This window comes from Neomonachus schauinslandi, chromosome X (assembly GCF_002201575.2).
Source record: "Neomonachus schauinslandi chromosome X, ASM220157v2, whole genome shotgun sequence".
Classification (NCBI taxonomy): Eukaryota; Metazoa; Chordata; class Mammalia; order Carnivora; family Phocidae; genus Neomonachus; species Neomonachus schauinslandi.
Window position 1 is genome coordinate 65,433,078 of NC_058419.1, and position 27,145 is coordinate 65,460,222.

General features: G+C 34.2%; 1 protein-coding gene across 1 annotated transcript in view; it reads left to right on the forward strand.

The window, feature by feature from the left end:
• Nucleotides 1-27,145, forward strand: part of ATRX (ATRX chromatin remodeler) — a 319,976-nt gene that overhangs the window by 267,289 nt on the left and 25,542 nt on the right. Inside the window, exons 28-30 of the mRNA XM_021678803.2 lie at nt 7,622-7,730; nt 23,561-23,738; nt 25,065-25,259. Of these exons, the coding sequence (XP_021534478.1) occupies nt 7,622-7,730; nt 23,561-23,738; nt 25,065-25,259 (482 nt within the window). The remainder of the gene's footprint in view (nt 1-7,621; nt 7,731-23,560; nt 23,739-25,064; nt 25,260-27,145) is intronic.

Sequence of the window (27,145 nt, forward strand, 5' to 3'; positions counted from 1 at the left end):
TAAGGGGTTAATATTCAGAATACATAAAGAACTACTATAATTTCAACAACAAACAGATAACCTGATTCAGAAAATGGCTAGAAGATTCAAATAGACATATCTCTGAAGATAATATACAAATGACCTACAAGCACATGAAAATATGCCCAACATCATTAATCTTTAGAGAAACACAAATCAAAACCACAGTGAAATATAACCTCACACTATTAGAATGGCTACTGTCAAACGAATCTGTAAATAACAGGTTGGTGATGATGTGGAGAAATTGGAACATTGGTGCACTCTTGGTGGGAATGTAAAATGATACAACTACTGTGTAAATCAGTATGGCAGTTCCTCAGAAAATTAAAACTAGAATTATATGATCCAACAACACTACTTCTGGGTAAATACTCAAAAGAATTGAAAGCGTAGTCTTGAAAGAGATTTTTTTTTTTTTTTTTTAAGATTTTGTTTATTTGACAGAGAGAGACACAGCGAGAGAGGGAACACAAGCAGGGGGAGTGGGAGAGGGAGGAGCAGGCTTCCCGCCGAGCAGGGAGCCCGATGCGGGGCTCGATCCCAGGACCCTGGGATCATGACCTGAGCCGAAGGCAGATGCTTAACGACTGAGCCACCCAGGCGCCCCTTGAAAGAGATATTTGTACACTCATATTCATAGCCACATTATTCACAATAATGAAAAGGTAGAAATAATCCGAGTGTATGTTGGTGGGTGAATGGATAAACAGAATGTGGTATATACACAATGGAATATTTTTCAGCTCTTAAAAGGAAGGAAATCTCGTCACATGCTACGACCCTGAAGAAATAAACCAGCACAAAAGTGAAATAAACCACAAAAAAAGGTGAATACTGTGTGATTTCATTTACTTCACATATCTAAGGTAGTCAGATACACAGAGACAGAAAGTAGATCGGTGCTTACTGTGGGGAAGGAGAGAATGGGGAGTTGTGGTTTAGTGGATATAGAGTTTCAGTTTGCAAGTATAAAAAGTTCTGGAGATCTGTTAACACAACTGAACTATACACTTAAAATGGTTAAGATGGTAAATTTTATGGTATGTGGTTGTTTTTTGTTTTTGTTTTTTTTTCTTAGTACAATATAAGAAGTTACATAGCCAGCTGCTAGTGGAGGTTGGGTAAAACAGGAGTTTGTTTTGTTTTGTTTTGCACCAAATCTTTCTGATTTATCTTTTATTAAAAATACAAATTCTAAAAAACTGATAAGAGATATGGGACAAGAAACTTAAAACTCCGTAATGATTTGTTTACTCTATAAGACAGATTTATATATAAAGTTAATGGACATTAAATTTAAAAAAATTTGATGAGTACCTACCAGCTGTTCTGCCAACGACTAGGAAACACAGTTGTAGTCCCTTTCTTGAGGAGCTAATAGTCTAATGGTGAATACAGATGTTAAAGACAAAAAAATTAAATGTCCAGGAAATTGAGGGGCAATATTTCTGTGATTTAAGAAGTTGTAGTAGGGCACCTGGGTGGCTCAGTCGTTAAGCGTCTGCCTTCGGCTCAGGTCATGATCCCGGGGTCCTGGGATCGAGCCCCACATCGGGCTCCCCGCTCGGCGGGAGGCCTGCTTCTCCCTCTCCCACTCCCCCTGCTTGTGTTCCCTCTCTCGCTGTCTCTCTGTCAAATAAATAGATAAAATCTTTAAAAAAAAAAAAAAAAGTTGTTCTAATCTCTCTGCCTCAAACTATCTCAGACAACTCCTTAACCATATTTCCCCTAATCAGTCAATTAATTGGGGGAAAAAAGCCAAATTGGGAGGGGAGAGATAAACAGGTTTTTACCATTTTGGTCATTTTTAAGTGTATAGTTCTATGGCATTAAGTACACCCATATTACCATGCAACCATCACCACCATTTTAAAATTTTCACTTTTGCTGGGGAGCAAGTCTATGAAGCTCCTTATGTTGTCATACCAGAAGTCCCTCTCCCCATAAATTAAATTTTGTTTTTTTCACTGATTTCATAAACATTTTGATGTCACTCCATATATGATGTTCTGTCACTTTCAGCTCTACAATCATCTGTGCAGTAAAATCGTAATTTACTTAACTATTTCTCCATTATTATATATCAGGATTATTATATTCAGGTTTTCACTATTACAGGTAGTCTACTGTAGGTGCCTTGATGAGAGTAGATTTTTAAAAATTTCTTCTGGTTAAATTTCCATGTAAAATGGTGATTTTAGGGTATACTATTTTTCTATTTGAGAATAATAATACAGTGTATGTTATGAATACTATTTACAGTACTCATATTTCTTTATCTAAATATTGAAGTTGAGGGGTGCCTGGCTGGCTCAGTTGGAAGAACATGCAACTCTTGATCTTGGGGTTGTGGGTTTGAGCCCCACATTGGGTGTAGAGATTACTTAAATAAATAAAACTTTAAAAATAAATACATAAATATTAAAGTTGACAGTTACCTTGTTACCAACAACATAAAGACTACATTTAGGTTTCCTTTCTAATAAAAGGGAATCTTTTTATTATTTATATCTTTTCTGTGGATAATTATGTAGTTATTTGAATGATCAGAATCCTGTTTTTCTTTTAACAGCTATTGAGATATAAGCCTATTTTTGATGAAGAAATACTTTAAAAAAGGAGGCTATAATTGTGGCCTTTTTAAAATTTGAAGTATATCTGACACACAGTACCCTATTCGTTTCAAGTGTACATCATAGTGATTTGATATTTTTATACATTATGAGATGACCTCCATGATAAGTCTAGTTACCATGTGTTTACTGCACAAAGTTATTACAATACTATTGGCCATATTCTTTATGCTGTACATTACATACCATGACTTTATTTAATAGCTGGAAGTTTATAGCTCTTAATTCTGTTCACATTTTTTGCTCATTCCCCAACTCCTCCCCACTCTGGTAACCAACAGCTTGTTTCCTGTAACTATGAGTCTCTTTCTGTCTTTCTGTTTGTTAGATTCCACATATGAGTAAAATCATATAGTATTTGTCTTTCTCTGTCTTACTTATTTTGCTTAGCATAATACCTTCTAGGTCCATCCATGTTGTTGCCAGGTGGCAAGATCTCATCCTTGTTTATGGCTGAGTAATATTCCCCTCTGTGTGTGTGTGTGTGTGTGTGTGTGTGTGTATGTGTTATTTTATTAGGTTGCTTCCATATCTTAGCTATTGTAAATAATGCTGCAGTGAAAATAGGGGTTAATATATCTCTTTGATTTGGTGTTTCCGTTTTCTTTGGAAAAATACCCCAAAGTGGAATATTGGATCATGGGGTAGTTCTATTCTAATTTTTTGAGGAACCTCCATAGTGGCTGCATCAATTTTACATTCCCACCAACAGTGTATAAAGGTTCCCTTTTTTCAACATCCTTGCTGACACTTGTTATTTTTTGTCTTTTTGATAATAGCTAATCTAAGCAGTGTGGAGTGATACCTTATTGTGGTTTTAATTTGCACTTTGCTGATGCCTAGTGATGTTGTTTATCTTTTCATGTGCCTGTTGGCCATCTTTATGTCGTCTTTGAAAAAATGTCTATTCAAGTCTTCTGCCCATTTTTAAATCATTTTATTTGGGTTTTTTGATATTAAGTTGTGTAAGTTCTTTATATGTTTTGGAATTGAACCCCTTATTGGGTTTATGATTTGCAAATATCTTCTCCCATTCAGTAAATTGCCATTTTGTTTTGTTGAAGGTTTTCTTCACTGCAAAAACTTTCTAATTTGATATAATCCCATTTGTTTATTTTAGCTTTCATTGCCCTTGCTTGAGAAGACTGGTCCAAAAAAAAAAATATTGCTAAAATGGATGTCAGAGAGCTTATTGCCTATGTTTTCTTCTGGGAGTTTTATTGTTTCAGGTCTTACATTCAAGTCTTTAAACCATTTTGAATTTATTTTTGTATATGGTGTAAGATAGTGGTCCAGTTTCATTCTTTTGCATGTAGCTGTTTAGTTTTCCCTACACCGTTTATTGAAGAGGCTTTTTTTCCCCCCATTGCATATTCTTGCCTCCTTTGGCATAGATTAATTTACCATATATGGATGGGTTTATTTATGGGCTCTCTATCTTATTCCATTGTTTTATGTATCTGCTTTTGCTCTAGTACCATACTGTTTTGATGACTATGTCTTTGTAGTATAGTTTGAGACCAGGGAGCATGATACCTCCAGCTTTATTCTTCTTTCTCAAGATTGCTTAGACTATTTGGCATATTTTGTGGTTCTATACAAATTTTAGGATTCTTTGTTCTAGTTCTGTGAAAAAATGTATTGTGATCTTTTCTTTTTTTGTCTGATGGTACCTGGAGTACTCTTGGAATATAGTGCTATTGTTTTTAATTTTAATTTTCTAATCCTGTTGATAATATTGGTAGTATTTTCTCTTATTGTACTCATTTTAAATATAATAATTTTTTAGGTAGGAAATAAAACCCTAATAACCTCCTGTGCAAGCTGTAGGCAGGTGGTATCTTTATTTTTAGACAGGTGCATTGGTTGCTTAGGTCACTGTAGTAATTGAAAAGGAACATTTGCTCTTTATTTGATACCATACCATATACTATGTCATTGGTTTACTAAGACATTTACCTAGTAAAAAAGAGTAGAATTCCTTTTTTTCCCAAGCAAAATCTTACATGGAATATTAGTACATTGGGCCTGGGTTGCTAAAGAAGTGAAGAGATCACTCCTCCTTCCCTGACTGGGGTTAAGAGTCACCACTAAGCCACTGCCTCATTAGCACACCTCAAATTAGCTGTTTACAGGACCCATAAAGTATTCCAGGGTTTATTTCATTTTGTAAGTATAGGGTACTTACCACATGCAAGGCACAATCTAGATGCTAAGGATAAAGAAGCTAACAAAAAAAATATGTCCCTAACCTCCTAGAGGCTACATTTTTGTTAGGGAAGACCAATAAGAAACAAACAGGAAATGTATAGTTTAAAAATGCAATGGAGAAATAATGAAATACTTTAAAGGTGATAGGCAGTTTTGGGGGACAATATGTAAATTGATCGGGCAAGGCTTTACTGATGTCCCTCACAGAAGTGGACATGTAGTAGGTCCATAGTAAATGTTTGCTGAACTGGCAGGGTAATACATTGCCCTTACCTGGATATTCTTTAGTTATTTTCCATAGAGAATCATGCTCTGGTGATGCATTTTTTATGTTCCCATTATGTTTAAGTGCTAGGTATACACTGGCACTTTTTAATCCTTATCACTACCCCCTTCTTTGTTTCTAAGGCCCCTCCTTATTGATAGGTCTTTAACCTATATATGGGTAGTGTATATATGTATTCCTTGATTTGAGTATGGTTAAGTATAATGTTGGCTTAAATGGATTTTTCTGTTATCTATTATTAGTTTTATTAGTTCAATTCTGTGTTCTGGCAGTGCTTCATTATCTGAAAGACAAAGTACCAGAAAAGTTACATCAATTTATTCTACTATCATGAATAAATGGAAAATGCCTATTTTACTATATACCTGTAGTACTATAATTACATTTTCCCCATCTTTAATGGGTAAAAACAATTGTCATTGTTTTAATTTGTACTTTTTTGACCACTGGCAAGATTGAATATTTTTCCATATGGTTGTTAGTTTATATTTAATTTAATAAATTATCTTCAGCAAACATTTGTTTTAACTATTAATCAGTTTGTCCTTTGTATCACTACTACTACTACTACTGCTGTGTACTGGACACTGAACTAGGTTCAAGGGTATTACAGGAAATCATGTTATAGGGATGATCACATATAAATGTGCCCTAGTAGAGACAGATATAATTTGATGTGGGATCTTGGATGATAATATTAAGTACTCAGTGAGCTTAATTACTGTGTGACAGGCACTGTTCTAAGGGTTTTTTTCCCTTATATCAGCTCATTTAAAAAACAGTAGCCCTATACAATAGGTGCTCAGCTAGCTCCATTTTTAAAGATAAACACATTTTCACATTTTCTAAATGAAAATGCTAATAAATGGTGAACCTGGGATTTTTAAAAAAATCTATAATTTTGGTGACTAACCTGTGCTGACTTTATCACTTTTTAAGTGTTGGATTCATAATACAGATTATTCATTTGTATTATCAGAGAAAGGTGAGTATGTTGAAATACTTTAAAAATATTAATACCATATTTAATTTATTTATGATTAGCATATTAACTTTAATAATTACCCTGTTAGGTGAACAATTAATGGAAATGTGACTCCAGCCTCTTTTTTATCCAACCATCTATCTCAAATTCTTTTTTCCTTAGCTGTGTATGCCTTTTTTTTTCCAATTGAAAGAAATAAAAATCACAAATAAATAAATAGACTTTCTTACCAATTGCCAAATTTCCAGCAAGGAAATTACAAGTTTTCAGTATAAGTAAAGATACGGGTAAGTAATAAACATGTTGAAAAGCACCTTTTAAACTAAGTACTAAATTTAAATAAAAAGTTTGCTGAAAGATCTAAATCTCAGTTTTGTCAACTTCTTGTTTTTATGTTAAGATTCTAGGATGTGACTCTGGAGGGGAAATAGTAGTAGTATGTTTACAATTAAAAGAACTGGAATGGAAATTATGTATAAGAAAATATAAAAATATCATAAGTACTTAATTTGGTATTTTAGTTTTAATGTAAGTCTTGGGTAAATATTCACCTCACTGTCCAAAAGTTGATCAGTATCAACTTGTTAATAAGGGAGGAAACCTGGCCATTTACAGATTTAATTAAAAGCAAGCTTCATGAACATAATGCAATTTAACCATATTCTTTTTACGGTTTTAAAGGTTTCTAATCAAGGAAATCTTTTAAGAAATTCACATGTAGATGAAATACTTTTTTTTTTCTTGTTATTTGTGGATTCCACATTTGTGAATTTGCCTTTCTGCTAAATTTATTTGTAACTCCAAAATCAATACTTGCGGTACTTCAGCAGTTATTCGCCAACACGTGCTGAATGGCAAAAAACTCGAGTTGCCTGAGAAACACACTTCCAGTCAAGGTGGGACAAGATGATACCTTCCTTCTTTCTTGTTTCAGTTCTGATCCGGTAAATAAGCTTCTGTTCCACAGCCTATTTAGTGTTATGGTCTTCACATTTTTGAGCTTTTTGGTGGCAATCTTTCGGTTTCAAGTGGCCTTCAGGCTGGCGTTGAAGTGTTGTCCAGTTTCCTAAGTACCAGGAGGCTGCGATGCACCTTACAGAGAACAGCAGCGGACAGGCTGGGTTCAGGAATGACTTACAGCACTGCTGGCCATGAGTTCAATGCAAACAAATCAACAACATATCAGTGCAAGTTGTCTCGTGGTGGCACCTCTGCCTTGTGGGCTCAGACCCTCTCCGTGTGCGGCTCCCAGTGATGAAATACTTTTTTAAAGTACCTTTGCTATTCAATATCTATTGGAAATAAATCTGTGGTGAATTTATTTGTTAATATAGTGAATTACACCTTGATTAAAAAAATTTATATTTTACTATGCAAATAAAATATATATAACCAGATTTTAAATGGTGAGCAGGGAAGAAAATCTGTTATTACTAGCAGAACAATATATATCAAATCTCTCTTTTCTTGTTAAATTTTCAGGTGAAGGGAAGTGGCTGCGAAACATTGACTATTACCGTTTAGATGGTTCTACTACTGCACAGTCAAGGAAAAAATGGGCTGAAGAATTTAATGATGAAACTAATGTGAGGTAGGAAACATTTTTTGTTTGCACAGAGAGTTTTTAAAAAATAATTTTAAATCTGGGACACCTGGGTGGTTCAGTCGGTTAAGCGGCCAGCTCTTGATTTCAACTCAGGACATGATCTCAGGGGCCTAGGATCAAGTCCCGCATTGGGCTCCCCACTCAGCAGGGAGTCTGCTTGTCTTCCTCTCCTTCTGTCCCTCCCCCTGCCTGCTTGCTTGCTCTCTCTCTCTCTCAAATAAATAAATCTTAAAAAAAAAAAAAGCTGCTGTGAATGTTGTGTACAGGTTTAGTGTAGACCTACAATTTCATTTCTCTAGTATAAATGCCCAGGAGTATGATAGCTAGGTTGCATGGTAAGTGGCTGGTTTTTTAATAAACTGCCAAGTTGTTTTCCAGAGTGGCTGTACTTCTTTATATTGCCACCAATAAAGTGCAAAAGATCAAGTTTTTCTGCATCCTCACCAGGATTTGGTGTTAGCACTGTTTTTTATTTTGGCTGTTCTGATGGGTATGTAGTGGTAACTCATTGTGTCTTAAATTTGCATTTCCCTGGTGGCTGGTTATGTTGAGCAGTCTTTTCATATATTTATCTGCTATCTTTATATCCTCTTTAGTGAAATGTTGGTCTTTTGCCCATTTTGTTAAGTTTTGGAAATTTTTTATGTGATTTAGATATGAGTCATTTGTCAGGTATGTGGTTTGCCAGTATTTTCTGCCAGTCTACAGCATGTCTTTTCATCCTCTTCACAAGGTTGTTCACAGAGCAAAAGTTTTTAGTTTTGATCAAGTCTAGTTTGTTAATTTTATATATTATGTTTTTGGTGTCAAGTCTGTGAATTCTTCCACAAGTGCTAGTTCATACAGATTTCCTCTTTTGCTCTAGTTTTATAGTTTTACATTTTACAATTTATATTTTATATTTAAGTCTGAGGTGCATTTTGAGGTAATTTTTCTATAAATTGTGAGATTTGGGTCAAGTTCACTTTTTTCTTTTTCTCGTGTTTTGCCTACAGATACCCATTGCTCTAGCATCATTTGTTAAAAAAGCCATCCTTCCTCCACCAAATTGCTTTTGCACTTCTGTGAAAAATCAGTCTATTTCTTGGTTCACTGTTCTGTTCCATTGGTCTGTATGTCTGTTCTTTTGTCATTGCCACATAGTCTTGAATATTGTAGCTGTTAGAGTAAGCTTTAATGACAGGTTGAGTGATATCTCCTACTTTATTCTACTTTTTCCAAATTGTTTTAGCTAGTCTAATATCTTTGCCTTCATATATAAATTTTAGAATCTTCATATATCTACAAATGTCTTGCAAGGCTTGTAATAGTAATTGCATTAAATGTCTTAGCATTGGGGAGAACTGATAGTTTTACTATATTGAGCCTCCTGTGAACATATTTTTTCTATTTATATGGATCTTTTATTTCTTTCATCAGTGTTGATAGTTTTCAACAATAAGTCCTGTATTTGTTTTGTTAGGTTTACACCTAGATATTTTATTTTTCTGAATGACTGTATATGATATAATTTTGGCTTTTGCATGTTCATTGCTAGTATGAAGAGATGCAGTTGACTTTTGTTTTGATCTTATTACCTGTGATCTTGCTGAACTCACTTACTTATTCTAGGAGTTTGTTTAATAGATTCTCTGAGATTTTCTACTAGACCATTATGTCATCTGCAAGTAAGGATAGTTTTACTATTTCTACCTTTTTGATCTGTATGCTGTTTATTTCCTTTTCTTTCCATATTGCACTGGCTACAACTTCAGTAATATGTTAAATAGCAATGATGAAAGTGAACATTCTTGCATACTTCTTGATATTAAGAGCATTCAATGTTGGTTAACTATACTGTTAGCTATATAATTTTTTAGGTATTCTTTATAAATTTGAGGAAGTTCCCTTCTGTTCCTAGTTTGTGGAGAGTTTTTATTTGAATGGGTATTTAATTTTGTCAGATGCTTTTCCTGTCTCATTTAATTTTAATAAGTTTTCTTCTTTAGCCTGTTACATGCTATATTATGTAGATTGATTTTCAAATATTGAACCAGCCTTGCATCCCTGGAATAAACCCCATTTGGTCATGGTGTATAATTCTTTTTGTATACTAAGGGTTTTATTTGCTAATACTTTGTTGGGGATATTTATGAGATATTGGTCTGTATCCATTTTTTTTTTTTTGTATTGTCTTTATCTGATTTTGGCATCAGGATAGTATTAACCTCATAAAATGAGTTGAAGTGTTCTTGTATTTTCTAAAAGAGATGTAGAATTTGTGTTGATTAATCTTAAATTTTTGGTAGAATTTTCCAGTGAAACTTTCTAGCTTTGAATATTTTTGGAGAACTTTTAAATCACTAATTCAGTTTCCTTAATAGTTATAGGATCATTCAAATTATTTCTTATTGAATGAGTTGTGGTAGTTTTTGCTTTTTGAGGAATTGGTTCATTTTAGCTAAATTTCAAATTTATGTATAGAATTGTTCATAGCATATCAGGATCTGTAGTGATAGCCTTTCTTTCATTGTTGCGATTGGTAATTTATGTATTTGCTTGTTTGACAAAATTTTGCTAGAGGTTTGTCAATTTTATTGGGTTTTCAAAGAACCAGTGTTTTATTTTCTCTATTTTTTTCTATTTTTCAGTTTCATCTTGCTTTGACTTTATTTTGCTCATTTTTTCTTGAGGTAGAACGTTGGATTACTAATTTAAGACTTTTCTTTTTTTCTAATGTAAGTATTCAGTGCTGTAAGTTTCCCTCTCACCACTGCTTTAGCTGGGTCATATAAATTTTGACATGTTGTATTTTCATTTCCATTCAATTTAGTGTTATTTTTTTTCCTTGGAGACTTCCTTTTTGACTCATGGCTAGAAAGTATGTTGTTTCATTTCCAAATATTTGGAGATTTGCATTATTTTGCTGTTATTATAGTTTGATTCAGTTCTGTGCAGAGAACATGTTCTGTATGATTTCAGTTCCTTTAAATTTGTTATGTTTTGTTATCTGGCTGAAGATATGGTATATCTTGGTGTATTTTATATTAGCCCTTGAAAAGAATGTGTATTTTGCTGTTGTTGGGTATTGTGTTCTATAAATGTAGATCATATCTTCTTTTTTTTTTTTTTTAAAGATTTTTATTTATTTATTTGAGACAGAGAGAATGAGAGAGAGAGAGAGCACATGAGAGGGGGGAGGGTCAGAGGGAGAAGCAGGCTTCCTGCAGAGCAGGGAGCCCGATGCGGGACTCGATCCCAGGGCTCCAGGATCATGACCTGAGCCGAAGGCAGTCGCCTAAACAACTGAGCCACCCAGGCGCCCCTAGATCATATCTTCTTTGATGGGGTTATGTTCTTTGCTGATTTTTGTCTAGTTGAGTTATTGATTTTTGAGAGAGGAGGGTTGAAGCCTCCAACTGTAATTGTGTATTTGTCTGTTTCTCCTTTCAGTTCTGCTGCTTACATTTTCAGGTTTGTTGTTTGGTGTATACACATTTAGGGTTGCCGTGTCCCTCTCTATCCCTTGTTGTTTTTCTTTGCTCTGAAACCTACTTTATCTCTTACTAATATAGCCACTCCTACTTTATTTTGATTGTTGTTTGTATGATGTATCCTTTTTCATCCTTTTACTTTCAACCCACCTATTTCATTATATTTGAAGTGAGCTTCTCGTAGACAACATATGGTTGGGTCATGTTTTTTTTACCCATTCTGTTGGTTTCTTTTAAATGGTGTATATAGACCATTTAAATTTTTTAAGTGAAGTATAATTGACATATAACATTATGTTAATTTCAGGTGTACAACTATTTACATTTAATATAGGGCTTCAGGCTGCCATTTTATTTTTTGTTCAATTTGTTCTCTTTCTTTTTTTCTGATTTCTTATTCTACCCTTCCTGTGGGTTACTTTATTCATCTATAGTATTTTTTAGTGTATCTTTCTATAACTTTCATAGTGGTTGCTGTAAGTGTTACATTACATGGACATAATTTATCATAGTCAACTAATGTCATCATTTTACCATTTTAATTGAAGTGTAGAAACCTTATGCTCTTACATCCCTTTCTCTTCCCCATTGATAATTGTCTTAAGGGTTTTCTCTACATAAATGGATTACCAGACAGTGTAATAATTTTTCTTCAATTATTAAACACAATTTAGAAAAATTAGAAGGAAAATCTTCCTTATTCACTCATTTTTTTGGTACTTTTTATTGTTTCTTCCAAATGTTTCAGTATTTCTTCTTTTATAGTTTCTATTCTTTTTTAGAGAAATTCCTTTAGTCATTCTTTTGGGGCAGGTCTGCTGGCAACAAATTTTCTGAGTACCTTCATATGAGAATTTCTTGATTTCCTCTTCATTTTTGAAGAGTATTTTAGATGGGTATAGAATTATGGGTTGGCAGTTCTCTTCTTTCAGCACTTGAAAAATGTTGTACCATTTTCTTCAGGATTTCATAATTTCTTATGAAAAACCTGCTGTTATTACTGAGTTTGACTTTTTGAATTTCACATATAAGTGATACCATGCAGTATTTGTCTTTCTCACTTAGCATAATGTGCTCAAGGTACATTCATGTTGCCACATATGGCAGGATGTCCTTTTTTCTCATGGCTGAATACTATCCCATTGTATATATATATCACATCTTTTTTATCTATTCATCTGTTCATTGGCCCTTGGGTTGTTTTCATATCTTGGTTATTGTAGATAATGCTGTAGTAAACATGGGAGTGCATATATCTCTTTGACATCTTACTTTCATTTCTTTTGTATATATATCCAGAAGTTGAATTGCTGGCTCATATGGTAGATCTATTTTTAGTATTTTGAGGAAACTCCGTATTGTTTTTTCATAGTGGCTAAACCAATAAGTGAATGTAGACTACAATATTTTATTATAATCATTAAACTTCCTAAGAGACTAGAAATTATTCCAACCAGTAAAAAGAAATGATAATTATTTAACATGATGGAGGTGCTAATTTTTGCTACAGTGGCAATCATATTACAATATATAAATGTATGAAACTAACATGTTGTATACCTTAATTTTATACAATATTTTATGTTAAATATATTTTAATTTTTAAAAAACCTTCTGTTTTTCAGATCATTTTTCTTTCCTGTCAGTAGGTCCTGTTTCTTGCTGCTTTCAAGATTTTTTTAAATCTTAGTTTCAGAAGTTTGACTATGGTGTGTCTTGGTATTAATTTCTTTGGGTTTTCCCTGTTTGTGGTTCATTCAACTTCTTGAATCTGTAAGTTTGTGTTTCTTGCTAAATTTTGGTAATTTTTCAGCCATTATTTCTTTCAAATACTATTATAACCCCTTCTTTTTTTTTATCCTCTCCTTTTAAGACTCCCAAAGACATGAATGTTAGATCTTTTATTATATTCCTCTAGGTCCCTGAGCCTATGTTTGGTCTTTCTGGCTTTTTAAAATTTGATTTCTACCTATTGTTTAGATTGGGTCATTTCTATTGCTCTGTTTTCAAAGTTCCTGAATCTCCGTTCTTTATATTCTACTGTTTAGTCCATCTATTGAGTTTTTTATTGTATTTTTCAGTTCTGAAGTTTCTGTTTGGTTCTTCTTTATGTCTTGTATTTCTCTGCTGAGGCTTTCTGTTTTTTTTCCATTTGTCTCGGGTGTGTTAATAATTGCTTAATGAAGCATTTTTATAAATGTAGCTACTTTTTCCATCCTTGTCAGACAGTTCTAACATTTATGTCATCTCGGTGTTGGTGTCTGCTGATTGTCTTTTCTCGTTGAAGTTGAGATTTTACTGGTTCTTACTATGACAGAGATCTATTTTAACTAAAATGTCGAGACTGTGGATCTTACTTAAATCATCTGTCATAGCAGGCCTCTTTTGACACATGTTCTGATGGAAGATGAGGTGCCCCACCTCATTTACTGTCAGTTGAGAGTGGGATTTCAGTCTCCCCAGTAGGCTTCTGCTGATCCTGTCCTGGCTGGGAGGATTAGGATCGCCTATTTACAACCTCTCCCCCATTGGCCTCCACTGACACTACAGGGGTAGCTCATTACTGTTTGGGTTGTGGTATAATTCCTGACTCTCCACTAGACCTCCTTGGATACTACCCTAATAGGGAGGGAGAGGGTTTTTCTTGTGACTGCTGGATGAAGGTGGATGTCTGGGTTCCCTACATGGTCTTTACTGACACTGCTGCGTTGAGGGGAGGACTGTGTTAACTCAGACTTCTCTGACACCACTCTGGCAATGCCTTGTTACAACTAGGTGAGGGTAGCAGTCTGAACTCCCCACTTAGCCTTTAGTGACAAGGGTGGAGGTACACCACATTTTACTGTTTGACTAGAATTGAGTGGTGTTTATTTTAAAGTTTTCTGTCTTTCTAGGGTGCCCCTTTTTTGGTCCTTTGGCTAGAGAGAGCAGGATTTTCTTAGAGATTTTTTTGGCAGCATCCACTGGCATTTCCAGGTTGCTGGGTTCTTTAGCACTCATTCTGGGATGTATGAGACAAAAAGAAAGCCAGTGGAACTCAGTGCCATGTTGTTCCTTAGGACCCAAGGTCCCTAGCCAGTCTGTCTCCTCCTCCTCACTTTTCAGAAACTTCTTATGATTGTTTTATATATAATGTCCAAGGTCTTTAGCTTTACTTATTGTGAGGAATAGGGAACAGTATGTCTACTCCCATCTTTCCAGAGGTGGAAGTCCAAAGATTCAACTTTTTAAAGATTGTTCTGTCATTTGGCAAACATGTATGTGTGTTTCTGTTGGGTATATGCCCAGAAGTGAGATTGCTGAGTAATAGATAACATGTATCTTCAGCTTTAGCTTATATTGCCAAAACATTTTCCCAGAATAGTTGTACCAATTTGCACTCCCCCCAGTTGCACATAGGTGTTTCAGTTGTTCTCTGTCATCATCACTTGACAATGTCTTTTTTTTTAAGCCGTTATGATACATATGTACTGGTAAGACTTAATAGTCTTTTTTTTTAAGATTTTATTTATTTATTTGAGAGGGAGAGCAAGAGAGCACAAGCAGGGGGAGTGGCAGAGGGAGAGGGAGAAGTAGGCTCCCCACTGAGCAGGGAGCCCGACATGGGGTTTGATCCCAGGACCCTGAGAGCATGACCTGAGCCGAAGGCAGCCACTTAACTGACTGAGCCACCCAGGTGCTCCAAGACTTAATAGTCTTAATTTGTACTTCCCTGATAACTAATTCCAAGTGGTTTGTAGATTTAAGTGTGGAAGCTAAAACAAAAGTTTTAGAAGGAAACAGCAAAGAATATTTCCCTGATCTTGCGTTAGGAAAACTCATAGGGGCACCTGGATAGCCCAGTCAGTTAAGTGTCCAACTCTTGATTTTGGCTCAGGTCATGATCTCAGGGTCATGAGTTCGAGCCCTGAGTTGGCCTCCTTGCTCAGTGGGGAGTCTGCTTGAGATTCTCTTTCTCTCTCCCTCTGCCCCTTCCCCCTCTTACATGCGTGTTCTCTCTCTCTCTAAAATAAAAAGAAAGAAAACTTTCATAAACAGGACACACAAAGTACTAAACCATAAAAGGAAATATAGATAAGTTGAACTTCATTAAAATTAAGAATTTCTAGTCGTCAAAGGAATTTCATATTAAAAATGAAAAGGCAAGGGGCGCCTGGGTGACTCAGTCAGTTAAACGTCTGACTCTTAATTTCAGCTCAGGTCATGATCTCAGGGTCATGGAATTGAGCCCTGAGTCAGGCTCCACGCTCAGCGTGGAGTCTGTCCCTCTCCCTCTGCTCCTCCCCCTGCTCTCTCTCTCTCAAATAAATAAATAAAATCTTTTTTTAAAAAAAATGAAAATGCAAGCCACAAAGTAGGAGAATCTGTTTTCTCATTTTTAAAAATAATATGAAAAAACACAAAGACAATAAATGTTATTCAGTTCAATAGCCCAGATATAACTACAGTTAAAGTTTCTATGCTTATACAGACATACCTTTTTTTTTTGGTTTATGGGTTTGTTTTCATTTTTTTATTGAAGTATAATTAACATACACTGTTAGATTAGTTTCAGGTATAGAATATAATTCAGTAATTTTATGCATTAGTCAGTGCTTATCAAAATAAGCATACTCTTGGGCGTCTGGGTGGCTCAGTTGGTTAAGCGACTGCCTTCAGCTCAGGTCATGATCCCGGAGTCCCAGGATCGAGTCCCGCATCGGGCTCCCTGCTCAGCAAGGAGCCTGCTTCTCCCTCTGACCCTCCCCCCTCTCATGTACTCTCTCTCTCTCTCATTCTCGCTCTCTCAAATAAATAAATAAATCTTAAAAAAAAAAGCATACTCTTGATCCCCTTTATCTATTTCACCCCTCCCCCACCCACTTCCCCTTTGGCAACCATCAGTTTGTTCTCTGTATTTAAGAGTCTGGTTTTTTGTTTGTTCATTTTTTTTCTTAAATTCCACATGAGTGAAATCATACGGTATTTGTCTTCCTCTGTCTGACTTATTTCACTTAGCAGTAGACTCTCTAGGTCCGTCCATGTTGTCTGAAGTGACATGATCTTGTTCTTTTTATGGCTGAGTAATATTCCATTGTGTATATATATATTTGTGTAATATACACACACAAACACACACACCACATCTTCTTTATCCATTCATTTATCAGTGGACATTTGGGTTGCTTTCATGTCTTGGCTATTGTAAATAATGCTGCTGTAAATAAACATAGGGGTGCATATATCTTTTTGCAGTAGTGTTTTCATTTTCTTTGGGTAAATACCCAGTAGTGGAATTACTGGATTGTATGGTAATCCTATGTTTAATTTTTTGAGGAGCCTCCATACTGTTTTCCACAGTGGCTGTACCAGTGTGCATCCCCACCAACAATGCACATGGGTTCTTTTTCCTCTACATCCTCACTAACACTTGTTATTTCTTGTGTTTTTCATTTTAACCATTCTGACAGGTGTGAGATGATATCTCATTGTGGTTTTGATTTGCATTTCCCTGATGGTTAATGATGTTGAGCATCTTTTCATGTGTCTATTGGTCATCTGTCTGTCTTATTTGGAAAAATGTCTATTCAAATCCCCTGCCCACTTATTAATAGAATTATTTTGGTTTTTTGGTGTTGAGTTGTATAAGTTCTTTATATATTTTGGATATTAACCCCTTATTGGATATGTCATTTGCAAATATCTAAGAGGAGCTGTTCTCAATACATAGATTCAAAAAGGACTTTTACCCAGAAAATACAAAGAATTCTTAAAAATAAGTAGGATAAACCAGACAGTTCCATAGAAAGATGAGAAAAGAACTTCAAAAGAACTTTACAAAAGATGGTATGCATATGGCCAATAAACATACGGAAAGGTGCTCACCTTTTTAAACATCAGAGAAATGCAAGTTAAAAATGTTTTTGACAAAGGTGCAAAAGTGTTTCAGTGAAGGGAGGATAGTCTCTTCAACAAATGGAATTCAAACAATTGGCTATTCATAGACTGAAACGAACCTTGACCTAACCCTCACCCCTATTCAAAAATTGAGTAAAAATGGGTCATAAATCTGAATGTGAAACATTATACTTGTTAAGAAAGCATAGAAGAAAATCTTCAGGAGCTAATGTAGGCAAAGAGTTTTTAGTCATGACACCAAAGGGATATAATCCATTAAAGAAAAAAGTCAGTAATTGTACAATCGAAATTAAAAACTTTTGTCTATGAACGACCCTGTTAAGAAAAGGAAAAGACAAACTACAGATTTGGAGAAAATATTTGCAAATAGCATATCTAATAAAGGACTCATTCAGAATATATAAAAATTCTTTAAATGTAACAGTAAGAAAACAAATAACAATTTTCAGTTAGAAAATGGACCAAGGACTTAAACTGACATTTCATTTAAGAGGATCTATGCATGGCAAATAAGCACTTGAAAAGATGTTCATCACTAGCCAATAGGGAAATGTAAACTGAAACCACAACAGGATAGAACTTCATGTCTATTAGAATGGCTAAAATAAAAAATAGTGACACTACCAAATGCTGGTAAGGATGCAGAGAAACTGGATCTCTCCCACAGTGCTGGTGAGAATGTAAAATGGCACAGCCACTCTTGTAGAACAACTTGGAGGTTTTTTGTTCTTGTTTTTTTTAATGAAACAATTAAACATTCTTACTATACAACCCTGCAATCACACTTTTGAAAATTTATGCCAGAGAAATGAAAACTTATTTTCACATAGAAACCTATACACAGGTGTTTGCAGCAGCTTTATTTGTAATAGTCAAAAACTGGAAATAACCCAGGTGTCTTATAACATGTGAATGGATAAACAAATTATGTTATATCTATATATGGGAATAGTGCTCAGCAATAAAAAGGAATGAACTATTGATACTGATCCATAGGACTTGGATGAATCTCAAGGGCATTATACTGAATGAAGAATGCCACTTTTGAAATGTTACATACTATATAATTCCTTTCATATGGCATTCTTTTTTTTTTTTTTTTGAATTTTTTTTTTTTTTTTATTTGAGAGAGAGAGAATGAGAGACAGAGAGCACGAGAGGGAAGAGGGCAGAGGGAGCAGACCCCCTGCTGAGCAGGGAGCCCGATATGGGACTCGATCCCGGGACTTCAGGATCATGACCTGAGCCGAAGGCAGTCGCTTAACCAACTGAGCCACCCAGGCGCCCCTCATATGGCATTCTTAATGTGACAGAATTATAGTGATGGAGAACAGATAAGTGGTTGCCAGAGATTAGGGTTGGTGGGGGGAAGGTGTGAATACTAGGGGATAACACAAAAGAGGTTTTTTTGTGGTGATGGTAGAGTTTTGTGCCCTGCTTGTGGTAATGGTTGCATGAGTCTACAAACATGATAAATTTCATACAGCTATACACCAAACAGAAAAGCATTTTTAAAAACTGGTGAAATCAAATAAGCCTGTGTTCACAGTATTGTACCAACATCAATTTCCTGGTTTTGACAATGTACTCTAGTTATGTAAGTTAGTGCCATTAGGGAGAGCTGGATGAAGGGTACATGGGAACTCTCTATACTACTGTTAAAAATTCTTGTGAACCTTAAGCTAATTTTTTTAAAGGTTACAATAATGACAGGTAATACCATGAGTTATCAAGGATCTGGAGCAGTTGGAACTCTCACACACTGCTGGTGGGAAGGTAAATTGGAATGACCACTTTGGGGAACTATTTGTTCAGCGTTAACAGTGCTATATACATACCCTCTGACCCAGCAGTTCTACTCTTGGATATATACCTAACAGAAATGCTTACATGTCTTTAAAAACACATACCCAGAAGTTTTATAGCAGCATTATTCAAATAGTTCATATTTTAATTGTGTTTGAGTGTATATTTTAATAGTATTAGGAAAATCTAAAAATATTCTGATTAGCTTATCTCAGCATGGATTTACATATTCTGTACTGAATAATATTAAAGGTTAAATATTTGTAAAATAATTCTTAATACTTATTTACTTGACTTTGTTTCTTTATTTTTCTTTTGGGCACAAAATTAAACAGTTTTGCTTCCCACTTATGTGCTTTTAAAAACCAGAATATGTCATTGATCACATCAATACCATGTAAATCAATACCTCCATTATTGTAAATTAGACTGCATATGTTTTATATGCTTTTTGTCTCGTAGTTGCACTCCTTTAGTGCAGTGAATGGGTATTTTTTCATCTTTTGTATTAGCAGTCTAGTTCAGTACTTGGGATGCATTCAACTCTTCATTACTGGGATAGATACCAAAGTATTTTGACGTTCTCTACAAGGTTTCCTGGTGTGTGTGTGTGTGTGTGTGTGTGTGTGTGTGTGTTTAACCTACATAGTTAATGCCATTCTATATGCTTGATCCTTTCACTGGTGTGGAATAGATGTAAATAACTGGAATAATTTTGGAGCCCCAGCTGTCCATAATCCCTTAAATATGTCCACTAATTAAACAAAGCACAGTTCTCTGTAGTATTACAGAGAAATATAAAGAAGAAAATAAGTATCATAATTCCATTGACCAAAAAGAACTGTTAACATTGTATGAATGTATATGTTTTGGTTTTTAGTGCAGTTGCAGTTATACTTAATAATGTTCTATATACTGCTTTTTTCACATAATATTATAGGTTTTTATTGGTAATGTAACTCATTGAATAGGCAGAGTGTAATCTAGTCCTCTGTGTTGTACATATTCTTTATTTTCAACCTTATGCTCTTATCAATAACAGTGTGAATGAATGTATTTTCTTGCATTTCTGTTAATTTCTATAGCCTATATTCTTAGATATGTGGTAGCTCCAAATCAATATAAAACATGAATTTAGTACCTGTTTTTATTTTCTACAGGATTTTTCTTAATTGTAAGCTCTTTCCTGTTATTTAAATTTTGAGCTTCTTTGCATTTTAGTTTATAATACTATATATGTAATCAGTATGGTATTTTAGTTATTTCCCTTCATGAAATTACAGAAAATAAGGCTTGGTGTATAAAGGCATTTTATAGAGAATTTTGAGTTTACTATATTCCAGGGATTTTCTCACTCTTAAGTTGGCCAACAGTAAACAAATTATATAGTCATCAAATGGAATATGATTTAGCTACCAAGCATGATGTTTACCAAGAAATTTGAGGAAATGCTCATAATATAAACTATATACAGAGATATCATATCTATGGAAAACCAAAAATATATATGCTTAGAAAAAGAAACCTTAGGAAATATACCATAATTTGAAAGGAAGTTGTTTCTGGGGAATGGAACTGAGTAGTTTTTTTTTCTTTAAATTTGTTTATATTTTCAAAAAATGTTACATAAAATCTTTCTAAATTAGTTTTATTTATACTGAAGTAATATATTTACATATTTTTTAAAAACGGTTCTATAAGGCTTGAGATCAAAACCAGTCCCTTGACCAGCCCCTTCGTATACATGGTACCTGACTTGCTCCAGGTAACAGATTTCAACTCTTGGCAATTCTTCTGGTATTCACTTTCTAAAATCTAAGGTGGGAATTTACCTACATGCACACACACACTTTTCCTAATATATTTCCCCGGCATGTTTTTGTAGTATTTGCCTAACTCAGTTTGGAGTGTTTGCTTTATTGTGACTACGTAAATATTCACACATAAACCATTTACAATACTGTGATTACTTTTCCCTTTTTTATGCACAAGGTTCATTTTTGTTCAATTAATGGTTTATTTTTTAACATTTGCTTAGTTTTCTATGAACCTGTCAACTAATTCATTCCCAAATTCTCAGAAATACAAATTCTTGTGTTAAAACACAGCATGTAATCTATCAGTTTCTTTCCTTTTTTAATTTACTTTTTAGGTTTTTATTTAAATTCTGAATGGAGCACTGGGTGTTAGACGCAAACAAGGAATCAATGAACACTACATCAAAAACTAATGATGTAATGTATGGTGATTAATATAATAAAATAAAATAAATTCTGTTAACATATAGTGTAATTTTGGTTTCAAGAGTAGAAATTAGTAATTCATCACTTATATATAACACCCAGTGCTCATCATAAGTGCCCTCCTTAATACCCATCACCCATTTAACCCCTCCCCTACCCATGTCCCCTCCAGCAGCCCTCACTTTGTTTTCTATAGTTAAGAGTCTCTTATGGTTTGCCTCCCTCTCTGTTTTTCCCCTTCCCCTATGTTCATCTGTTTTGTTTCTTTAGTTCCAAAAATGAGTGAAATCATATGGTATTTGTCTTTCTCTGACTGACTTATTTTGCTTAGCATAATACACTCTAGTTCCATCCACATCATTGCAAATGGCAAGATTTCATTCTTTTTGATGGCTGAGTAATATTCCAGTGTGTGTGTGTGTGTGTGTGTGTGTGTGTGTGTGTGTGTGTGTGTACACACCACATCTTTTTTATCCATTCATCAGTCATTGGACATCTGGGCTCTTTCCATATTTTGGCTATTGTGGACATTGCTGTTATAAACAATGGGGTGCATGTGCCCCTTTGAATTAGTATTTTTATATCCTTTGGCTAAATACCTAGTAGTGCAATTGCTGGGTCATAGGGTAGTTCTGTTTTTAACTTTTTGAGGAACCCCCCCATACTGTTTTTTCCAGAGTGGCTGCACCAGTTTGCATTCCCACCAGCAGTGTAAGAGGGTTCCCCTTTCTCTGCATCCTCCCCAACATCTGTCGTTTCCTGTGTTAATTTTAGTCATTCTGACCCGTGTGAGGTAGTATCTCATTGTGGTTTTGATTTGTATTTCCCTGATGATGAGTGATGTTGAGCATCTTTTCATGTGTCTGTTAGCTATTTGTATGTCTTCTTTGGTAAAATGTCTTTTCATATCTTCTGCCCATTTCTTAACTGGATTATTTGTTTTTTGGGTATTGAGTTTGATAAGTTCTTTATAGATTTTGGATATTAGCCCTTTATCTGATATGTCATTTGCAAATATCTTCTCCCATTCTGTCGGTTGTCTTTTGGTTTTGTTGACTGTTTCCTTTGCTGTGCCAAAGGTTTTTATCTTGATGAAGTCCCAATAGTTCATTTTTGCCCTTGCTTCCCTTGCCTTTGGCGATGTTTCTAGGAAGAAGTTGCTGCAGCTGAGGTCGAAGAGGTTGCTGCCTGTGTTCTCCTTTAGGATTTTGATGGACTTCTGTCTCACATTTAGGTCTTTCATCCATTTTGAATTTATTTTTGTGTATGGTGGAAGAAAATGGTCCAGTTTCATTCTTCTCCATGTGGCTGTCCAGTTTTCCCAACTCCCATTTGTTGAAGAGACTTTTTTCCACTGGATATTCTTTTCCTGCTTTGTCAAAGATTAGTTGACCATAGAGTTGAGGGTCCATTTCTGGGCTCTCTATTCTGTTCCATTGATGAATGTGTCTGTTTTTGTGCTAGTAGCATACTGTCTTGATCACTACAGCTTTGTCATATACCTTGAAGTCTGGAATTACGATGCCGCCAGCTTTACTTTTCTTTTTTCAAAAATGCCTTGGCTATTCGGGGTCTTTTGTGGTTCCATACAAATTTTAGGATTGTTTGTTCTAGCTCTGGAAAATGCCTGTGGTATTTTGATAAGGATTGCACTAAACGTGTAGATTGCTTTGCATAGTATAGACATTTTAACAGTATTTGTTCTTCCTATCCATGAGTATGGAATGTTTTTCCATTTCTTTGTGTCCTCTTCAATTTCTTTCATAAGCATTCAATAGTTTTTAGAGTACAGATCTTTTACCTCTTTGGTTAGTTTTATTCCTAGGTATCTTATGGTTTTTGGTCTTTTTTCTTTTTTTTTTTTTTTTTTTAACACATCCTTCCTGGAGCCCTCTGTCTTCTTGATTTGATTTTAGCTACTTTAGTACCTTGCATCTGTCTAACTTCTCTCCCTATGTTTATTACACTATATTATAATTGCCTATCACTCACCCCTACTGCACTTAGGCCCTTGAGCACTATCCTTCATTTTGATGTACTTAGTACTTGCTCATAACAGTACTGAACACAGTATGGACTTTTGCGTTATACATGGATTTTCTACATTTATTGAGAATCTGTATATACCTTGAATACTTTGTAAACATGTGCTTTCCATATATATCTTTATTCCTAAATCAGACTCTTTCATTTTGCAGCAGTAAGATTCTTCCTGCACATATAAATCATCAACCTGACTCCTTAGACATGTCTTGTTTTCTTCAGTAAGTGAGAAATGAATTCTTTGAACTCCTGATTGTTCAAAAAACTGCCTTAGTATTTAAAAGTCATATCATAATGAAAATATCTCTGAAGCACTTATTACTAAAGCATTTATGCATGTTTTTATTTTCAGAGGACGATTATTTATCATTTCCACCAAAGCAGGATCTCTTGGAATTAATCTGGTAGCTGCTAATCGAGTGATTATATTTGATGCTTCTTGGAATCCATCTTATGACATCCAGAGTATATTCCGAGTTTATCGCTTTGGACAAACTAAACCTGTGTATGTATATAGGTTCTTAGCTCAGGTAGGTTTACAGTTTATATTCTCTTTTTCATAGTGAAAGGTTGGGTGAAATTGATAATGTTTTTGGAGTGCCAAACATATATGCATTATAGAAAAGCAAATGAAATTGAAAACTTCAACCCTAATACTATCATAAAGCAGCAGAAGTCAATTTTGGCCTCTCATGATTTTCTGTTTTGTAGTTCGTCCATGTCTATAATGTCAACTTTCTCAGATTGAGATGGATTTGCATGGGTAAACAGATTTAGAATTTTCTTGCTTGTTCAGGAAAGTTAAACATTTATAGTTCTTTTACTTAGCATACATAGAAAAGCAAATAAGTTAATCTAATTTGCTTATAGATGTAAAGGTCAAATGATCATTGTTTTTAGTCGCTACCAGATACTCTCTTAATTTGAAAAATATGGGGAAATAGGAAGGAAAAATTAACTTATAATGACAAAAAATCATTACAAAGGATATTTAATACTTTCTAGGAAAAGAATATTAAAGTCATTTCCTTTAAATATAAACTCAGATATTAAAAAACAAACTGAAATTTAAGAAAAATGAGTAAAATCAAAGAGGTGGATGCAATATAAGGTAATACAGGTTTATAGAATCAAGTTGCCTTTTTACTGGTACATCTGTTTTGGGAACAGATGCGATTCTCTCCACCTGCCTCCAAATCTGGGCTTCTGAACCAGAGACTGAGTTTTATTGGTAGATCGATCCTTGCTCATTTGATCTTCTTTAGTACTTAATATAATTGGCAAACTGCAGTGTAATCCCTTTCCTGTCATTTAAATTAAAAGCTCTTTTACGTTCTGGCTTAAAAGGATATATATGTAATAGTTATGGCATTTTATTTGTTAATTTTCTGTCCTGAAATTATAGAAAGTAAGACTTGATAGAAAGGCTGTCTATAGTGATTATTGAGAGCTTATTATATTCCACTGAGAAGGAATTAAACTGCTTTCTTGAATTATTATTTTTATAACCCTCTAAAATCTTATTTCATATACTTCTTTATTTCTGTTCACCTTGGTGTCTAACTACTCTTCTGCTTCCACTAAGTACAGAAATATATAAAGCAAAACCTGAATGTATATTGGTCAGATAATACAGGATGATTATCAGTAATGTACTTTTCTTTTTTCTCAAGGTAAACTATGGTGAACAGATGAAATCTCTCATGAATTAAGCAGCATTGCTAATAAAACTTGCTTTATGGCAGTATATTACTATGAAGTTTTGCTATTTTATATTAACCAATAATTCTATTTGTCCTTGATTAAGTTTCATGTGTACAAAATTTATTTATATATTGTTCCTTCTTTTTACAAAGGGAACCATGGAAGATAAGATTTATGATCGGCAAGTAACTAAGCAGTCACTGTCTTTTCGAGTTGTTGATCAGCAGCAGGTTGAGCGTCATTTTACCATGAATGAGCTTACGGAACTTTATACTTTTGAGCCAGACTTATTAGATGACCCTAATTCAGAAAAAAAGAAGAAGAGGGATACTCCCATGCTGCCAAAGGTAAATATCTTTAGATTATTAGCTTTAAAAAAAACCTACCATGGACCAAAGATATTTTACTATTATGGTGAAAGGTAGTCATTTGACTAAGGCTATATTTCAGAATTTTCCAAAGAGAATAAAATCGTATTTCAACGAGAGGGTGCTTGGTCAGTTCTCCACATAACACCACAAAAAGATAGTGTAATCTGAAATACGTATTTTATGCCAAGTAAAAAGTTCAGCCCTGTAGAAAATCTTTCTGAGTAGAAACCTTAAAGGAAACAGTATGTTTCTCTTTTAATAATCTCCAGTAGAGGGCATACATAATTTTAATATTTCTATATGAAATTTAAGTATCTCTTCCTTAACATTCTTTGCTGTCATATAGCAGTTAAGAATCAGCAAGTAGAAGTGTCTCTTGATATTTTTCACTGTCACAAAGCAAGTAAGACTTTCACACTTGGAAAAGGATGCGTAGAGGTAATCTTGTCAAGCCCTCATATTTTATATAAGTAGGGAAACCTAGGGTCAGAGATATTCATTGACTTGCTCATAATGTCCAGCTAATAAATGGCAGAGCCAGGAGTAGTATCTATATCTGTCTTCTGGTCCATTGTTCTTGGATTTTAAAAAAGACATTATTTAGATTAGTATAGAAATTTATTATGATAGTAGATATAATTTTGACCTTTTTAAACATAAGAGAAAGCCATATGTTCTCTGGTCTAAAATAATCTAAATATATTTAAACCCATTCTAGTTAATCTAAAAAGGCATTTTAGGGAGAATTGTTGGGGGGTTGCTTTTCCTGTTGTCTTGGCTTCAAATTCAAGCACTTAATGTTCTATGTAGCTGTTAAGAGAATTGGAAAAGCAGCCACCTGGTTATGGTGTCACTCTACCAAAATCACTTTAGTCATTTGTTTAAAAAACAAAAACAAACAAAACAAAAAAACCCCAAACCTCCTAAGTATCTTAGTTCTTCATATGGTTGGACACATTTAATTAAAGCAAAAAGTAATAGTAATAAATATCTAATGTTAACATAAATCAGTGATTTCTCCAGTTAACTTTTAATGTACATGTCAATTCAAGTAACATGAACAGTAAACATTTGGAAATTTTTTTAAAATGTCTTTTGTCTATATAAAAAATATTTTGTTTTTCTAATCAGTGAACTATTCTTCCATTTAAAGTTTACTGATAGAGCATCTAAGAAAAAAGAGCTTTTGCGACAACCTCTATCAAATCCCTTTGATAATGGCTTAGGGCCACATGGGGGTTTAAATCTACTGGTTTTATGTTACATTTAAAACACTTCTTTAAAGAATATTGTTTCATTTTAATGTTATGAAATATTAAATTGATAGTGATTTGGCTTTCTTATGTTATTATAGAATGTGAATAGGATCTTGAATACTTTGGAAAATTTTCTCTGTGTAAATTTGTATACCTTTAAAAACATACAAACACAAATGGAATCATATCATATGTACTCTTCTGCAACTTGTTCTTTTTACCTAGATGTTTCTTGAACATCTTTCCATATTGGTACATATACTTCTGCTTTTTTAAAAACAGCTGCATAGTGTTCACTTGCCTTGATTTAATTCTTGTATCCCCCACAGCTTTCTTATTAGTTACTTAATTCTGTATGGTAAGAAGTATTCTTTAAAGGACTTCGACATATGTTTATGTTTATAATTTTAAAGATAGTGAAGTTTCCCTTTTCAGTTTGAGAATGATTTTTATCTAATTAGCGTCTTTCCTAAAATTATACTTAACTTTAAGCTTCAATTTTTATAAGAAATACATCATGCTTAGTAATATTTCTGATAGGAAGCAAACATTCCACATTAAAAGGGGGCAGTTGCTTTGAAGTTATTCGTTATATGGTAAATTTCT